This window comes from Abrus precatorius, unplaced genomic scaffold (assembly GCF_003935025.1).
Source record: "Abrus precatorius isolate BTA unplaced genomic scaffold, Abrus_2018 Scaffold10, whole genome shotgun sequence".
NCBI lineage: Eukaryota > Viridiplantae > Streptophyta > Magnoliopsida > Fabales > Fabaceae > Abrus > Abrus precatorius.
The window spans coordinates 17573533-17580130 of record NW_020874292.1 but is presented as its reverse complement, the minus strand read 5'-3'; the positions used below and the strand labels follow the sequence as shown (position 1 = coordinate 17580130).

The 6598-nt window shown below is 31.4% G+C and overlaps 1 protein-coding gene across 2 annotated transcripts; it reads right to left on the bottom strand.

Annotated features, from left to right (window-relative positions):
* Positions 1 to 703: 703 nt before the first annotated feature.
* On the bottom strand, positions 704 to 5697 carry LOC113852624 (vesicle transport protein SFT2B). 2 transcript variants are annotated; one of them, XM_027482940.1, is made up of 6 exons: positions 5437 to 5697; positions 5305 to 5358; positions 2144 to 2217; positions 1529 to 1646; positions 1152 to 1210; positions 704 to 1009 (listed from the first exon to the last, which is right to left on the bottom strand). In XM_027482940.1, exons 1-6 carry the CDS (start codon positions 5539 to 5541, stop codon positions 922 to 924), a joined length of 498 nt encoding a protein of 165 aa, XP_027338741.1. In that variant the 5' UTR covers positions 5542 to 5697; the 3' UTR covers positions 704 to 921. The 2 variants fall into 2 exon arrangements, with proteins under 2 accessions (XP_027338741.1, XP_027338742.1); XM_027482941.1 differs by having other exon boundaries at positions 704 to 1000.
* Positions 5698 to 6598: the final 901 nt, after the last annotated feature.

The following is a 6598-nucleotide window of genomic DNA, read 5'->3' as shown; positions in this document are numbered from 1 at the left end:
TTTTCATGGAGAAATCTGATGTCTCAAAACCCATTACCATCACCTTGAACAGTTCCAATTATAACATGCGAGTTCAAGGAATGGAAAGTTTCTTGATCGGTCGCTGACACAATTTTCAGACCGTTTAGAGGATTGGGATAGCAAAAACCATCAAATCATCATTGATCTACTAGAGTAAGAGAAACCCATTATTATCTCACTGATTACCATTGCCATTTGTTATTCCAACTGTCCACAAGCCCTCTTCTTATTGAGAGGCTAGCACTAACCCCTTTGGCAGCAAGCCATGACTACAAAAAGCTTTAGGGGCAACTCATACTTGGGATTTAGTTTATCTTCCACCTCATAATACTCCTATTGGCTGAAAATGTGTATTTATAATTGACTCATTCTAATGGGACTATTACACACTAAAACGCCTGTTTAGTAGCCAAGAGATATACTCAAAAATATGGAATAGACTTCAACAAAACTTTTGCTCCAGTGGCTCGCTTTACTTTTGTTATAAGTCTTTTAGCTGCAGCTGCAGTTCGTCAATAGAAGCTTTATCATATGGATGTCAAAAGTGCCTTCATTCGTGGTGATTGACACAAAAGATGTCTATATGCATCCACCTAGTGGCTATCATTCTCCGCATGAGGTTTGAACCCGACTGTATCATTATACAAAATATATACAAAACAACACTTTTCTTTTTCTGTTATCATGTTTCAAGTGTTTACAGAAAGAATTGGGACAGGAACACGAATCCTCATTAAGACTTACATGAGGCTTCACGAACACAAAACTAACATAATCAATCAGTAATACCAACTGAACCACGAATTAGTCTACAAAATCAAAACCCCGAGCAACCACCTTTACGAGAAAACATGAAAAATCCTTATTTTGCTTTGTTTCTTTTTCTTTCATTTATTTTTTTCAAAGTTCTGTATCACACAATCGGATCATCAACTCAGAAACCATTCTCCGAGCAAACGGTATATAGCTCAGGCTGTACCTGTAAGAACTAGGATCTATTAATGATCTACATATATGTGCAATACAAACATGTTATGATAAGAATTTTCATTCTGAAATGATCTTCCATAAAAACGGTTTTCATGTCCCAAATTTATGTCATGAAACAAGGCTGCTAAAAGCAAACTTACCAAATTAGGGCGCCAATCTCAATTATGATAGCAATTATGGTCAACACCTTGCTATGGACCTACAAAGTATGAAAAATGTATGAGTTAGCCATCCAACTAAGAAAGGCTGCAGAGTCATGATGTCATTATACAAATTGAGACATCTTGGTCGATTATAGAAATAATTTAATAGTATCAACAATAAGAATTGGTCAGTGTGCATTATATGATTAGGATGATAGGCAAGCTGAAAAGATTGTTCAAATTTACACACTCATCTCGTTTCTAGAACATTTGTGACTCATAAGAACATTAAATAATAAAGTTAGTAGTATACTCAAATCATACGAACTTAATTAATGGTTCTTTCTTATAGAGATCAAAGAAGTAAGGCTTACCCACAAAGCACAGATAAGTGCTATAACCACACATACAAGGTATATGGCTGTGGCAAAGAGACGAACAGGGTCAAACATCATTTCCAGTTGCTGTATAGGTCCAAGAAGAAAGGCTGTACTGTCACACATACAAAACAAAGTTAGATAATCTATTGAATTAAATCGAGGACATTGGAAGACAAAGAAAAATGACTCAATCTGGCATAGCAGTGTATATACTGAAAAGTCAATTGAAGTAAATGTTAGAAGAAAATAAGTTGAATGAAAATAAACATCTGGCCTACATATAAGAAGAAAGGAAGGAAAGGAAAACAACATCTAGCCTTATCAATAAAGAGTAAGACACTGAAATAATGAGTTAAGAGCTCTAACAGTGAATAGGACAAGGTGGGCAGAAAATGCTTCACAGTTAACATGGTTATCTATTACATGGTTTCGTTTTCTTCAGATTATTTGGTTTGGGGGATGGTTATATACATTAAAAGAATCTTCTAGACATTAAACTGGACATACCCAAAATATCTTCAACTCTAATATTATCTTGCTTATGTATATAGCTTTGAGAAAAGTTATTTCTAAACTATCACAGACAAAAATGAGGTAAATTGAATCTACCTTCCAACTGCTAAAAGGTTGCCAAATGTGAACAATACAGCAAATTTGATGGGTTTGGCAAAAACGATCATTGACTGCAAAATAGAACAAAATAGAATTATTTGAGGATGCTAAAGTTTTGAAACTAATAGAGAACAAATATATCAGTATTTTTGCATTAATCACTACAAGTTGCTTAGGATATAATATTCAATTTTTTTCTGGCTTTGATTGCATTTATATGAGCCACTTTACCAAGATTTCAGAAAAAAAGAAAAGACATGAAAAATTGCTTTAAGGTTTAACTAAAAGATAATTTACTTGAAAAGGTTGGAATTATTTATTGATAGCATTACACTAGAACTTTCTTTAATTGTCTTCCCAAAAGCAGTTTCCTAGAATACATGAATTTTTGTGGATATGAAAAGTAAACTTAAAATTTCATGGCTTCTGAACTGAAACCAAACTTAGAAAGTCAAATCCTTTTTATTTGACTTAAAATCACATTAATTTTAAAATTTATGTGAAGGTAATTTTCCAAAACTTGTTAAGCATTTTTTTAATTTCCTTCTTTAAATTTAGGGAACTTGTACCTATAATAATTGCAGAAATGGCGTTTGTTTTAAAATGCTATTTTCTTTCAAATGAACCTTTAAACAAAAAGTAATAATCAAGTCTTTTACTACTAGGTGAGGTTAGTTACATAGATCACATGACGCCATTGAACTCAATCAAAAATTAAATTTTCAAAAATATTATTTATCAAAAGGTTTCTTTTAATAACTTTCTTTAAAGCTCTTTTGAGTCTCCCTTTATCCCTTTTTATCAAACTAAAAGTTATGCCATCCACTCTTTTCACTAATGCTTCCAAAAGTCTTCTCTGCATGTGACTATATCACTTTAGATGGTTTTCAGTCATCTTTTCCACTATAGGTGATACTTTAATATTCTCAAGGATACTATCATTTCTTATCCTGTATACTATCATTTTTTATCCTGTTCTTTCTCATGCAACCACTCATCTACCTAAATATTCTCATTTTTGTCACTCCAACTAATTTTTCATGTTATTTGCCTAACATTTACTTTCATATAAGATAGTTGATTGTATTGCAGTGTGGTAAATTTCTCTTTCAACCTAATAGGTACTTTATGGCTACAAATAACTCATGATATCTTTCTCTACTTTCATCACTTAGCTTGTATTCTATGAGTAACATTTTCATTAATTTCTCCATCATTTTGTAAAATCAATCCCAAGTACTTAAACCAGGAAACTTGTGATATAATATTATCTTTAATTTAACTTTCAATGCATGACCCTTGTCTTACTTTTTGCTTAACTTACAATACATATACTCGTCTTACTTCTGCTCAAGCAAAAACTCTTAGATTCTAAAGTCTTTATTCATAATTCATGTTTAACATTAATATCTTTTTTTTTAAATCCTCAACCAATATTATGGCATTCATAATCCTAGTTTTTATCCTGTAGTTTATGCTCCATCACCTTTTACCACAATTTCATAGTGTGATTCATAAGTCTAATCTCTCTATATAAACAAAAAGTAACTAGAGGAAAATTTTGCTAGACAACTTGAGTGGTAAAGTGCCAACAAGGCATAGGCAAGGTGCCAAATGAATGTGTTTTACCTATTAAGAAATTGATGATGGAATCTTGCCTGTGATGATTTGGCCACGTGACAAGACAAGATGACCAACAGAAAAACAAGTAAGAAGAGTTAATCAGAAGGAAGACAGCCCAATAACTAAGGATAGAGAGGAAGAATAAACAGTTAAAGCAGAGCTACATCTAAATGGCCCGTTGAAAATTATTCTTAGATAGATAGATGACATTGTTTGGTTCATGTGAAAAGGCTTTGGTTGTTGTTGCTGAACCAAATTCATTCTTTTCTATTGAACATGTCAATATTTAGGAAATATGCAAAACTTCATGGTCGTATGTTGACATTCATATCTTTCTAAGTCTAAGACGGAAATCAAAGTAATTATAGGGCAGAACATAGATAATGATTCATAGAAGTAAAAAGATCTAACATGAATCAAGGGAAACAGGATCCTAACAAAGAAAGAATATATAACAACCTCGGGAAAGGAAACAAAAATAAGGGAATAGCATTTACAATATGGCAAAAGGCCAATGATAGAATGGGATGTAGTCTTCAAGTTAATCATCACTAATCATCCTAAAGATAAAAGAAATTTCTCATTTTTAGTCATCTTTTAGGTTACAAATCTTGTTATTGTGGCAGTGTCATTGGACAGGGCCTGCACTAGATGTATATAAATAAGAACATTGGGATAGTGTTTGTATTAACACCACGTCACATGTAATTTCAACAATTACAAAGATACTTGAATCTTTTCACCAAGAGCATTCCAGATACTTCATGTGACAAATACTGCCAGTGGCAACTTGTACATTGCCATGGCCCAACTAGGATTCTCTCTAAGCAGGTTCCTTGAAGCAACTACATGGCAAGGTCCAACCCTCATAAACCAGTTTGCAAGATGTAGCATCTTTTTTAGGAACCAAGCTAAGAAACTCACTGCATCAAGATAAGGAGAAAAAAGCATGACGGCAAAATGAAACTATTGTTACACCTTCAGTCAGTGGTAGTGGGAAAGTTTCCTCTTACAGACAAAATGTCAAAAGAAAATTGATCTCAGTTATTTGTTGTGTGGGTGAAGCACAAAATATAGCTGATTTCATATACAGGAGAAAGAAACATCATTAGTTGCCACAATGCACCAAGACAAATTGTAATATCAATGGCCAGAATACGTAGACAAAAAGTCTATATTTCATTTAACTAAATCTTTGCCCTTAATCTAACTTTTTATCACTAATTAATATGGGATTTATGGCTTCTTTTACTACTTAAATTTTTACTAGTTAAATTCTACATTTGACAAGTAAAAAACAGCAATTATAATAATATAGATATGGGAAAGAGATCCTCTCAAGTCACATTACCACCACTGCATTATAAATCTCCATAATCAAATATATATTATTATAATATAAAATTTTATTAAATAATATATTTTAATAAAATTAAAGGGGAGATTAAACGCTGCAAATCTCTCACGTGAAACTTCACATGAGAGGATCCTAATCGAAAGTTATGAAAGGAAAGGAAGACACAGATTTCTCTCACCAGTAACATGCAAACCAGACCAGCCACCAAACAAGCAGCGAATCCGTAAATTCTCTGTTCAGTGAAAAACTTGAATGTTAAGGTTACATAAATGTAAGGGATGAAGATTTGTGAGTAAAGTGTTAACAGCACCTGTGTTGTAGAGAGCGAGCAGAGGCCACCTGAGTCCTCACCCAACAAACTCTCTCCTTCATCTTCCTCATTATCTCCGGTTATTGACCTACCAATTTTCCACATTATTTACAAGAAGAGGGTTTCGATCCAGAAAAGAGGGAATCTTACAGAAAATGACCGCGAAAAATGATTTGATAGTGAGAAATTTCAATGCAGAAAGCAAAGGAAAGGAGAATTATAACATTTTTCATGAGAATCACCGCAACTGTTTCACTGGACAACTCAGGGTATTGTATAGAAGAGGAAAGTTTGGAGGTGGGGATGGAGATGATCACTGTTCTGGTCGACGCCGAGTTAGCACGTGGCACTGTACAGATTTAAAATGCTTTTAAGAAATAAAAAATAAAGTTATTTATTTTAATTTTAGGTAGGAAAGTAATTGTCACTTGTTCACTTAATAATGTTTTATAAAAAAATAATAACCTTAGTTTTTTTTTCTTTTTTCATCGTAAGAAATCATCATAACAATCATGTCATAAGAAAGTTGAGACACTATTAATAAGGATGAAAACGCTTGTATGTGTAAACAATAAAATCGATTATGTAAAGAATGATAGATGAGAATTCAAGAAAGTAGACAATTTTTTCTATCAAACCAAGAAATATAAATTATATTAAGAAGTTTTATTTTTAATATTTTTTCCAAAAAAAATGTTAACTAAAGATTAAAATGTACAATTAAAAAAGACAAATTTTTTATTTTAAAAAATATTCAAGAATAATAAATGTTCTATTTTTTTATAAAAATTATTATTCTGAGCATATAAAAAGACTTTTCTAAGTTAACATATATAAAAATTTAAACTATTCCTTAAATAGATGTATAATTATTGTAATTATATATTTATGGTATATTCATTGATAATTAAAAGAGAAATAAAAATATGACTTGATATAGTTCCTTGCATATAAGGAAGTATTTTTTAAAATTTTATATTTATTTTGTTATAAATTAATATAAATGAGTATTTATCTTTGTACGTTCTTGTATTCTTTGAAATTTAAGAAGTTGTAATACTGTTTTATACAAGGATATGAGACTTTTCAATTATAAATTTAGGCTTATAAATGAAAAAACTTATTATTATTAAGAATATCTGAAATAAAATTAAAATTCTTT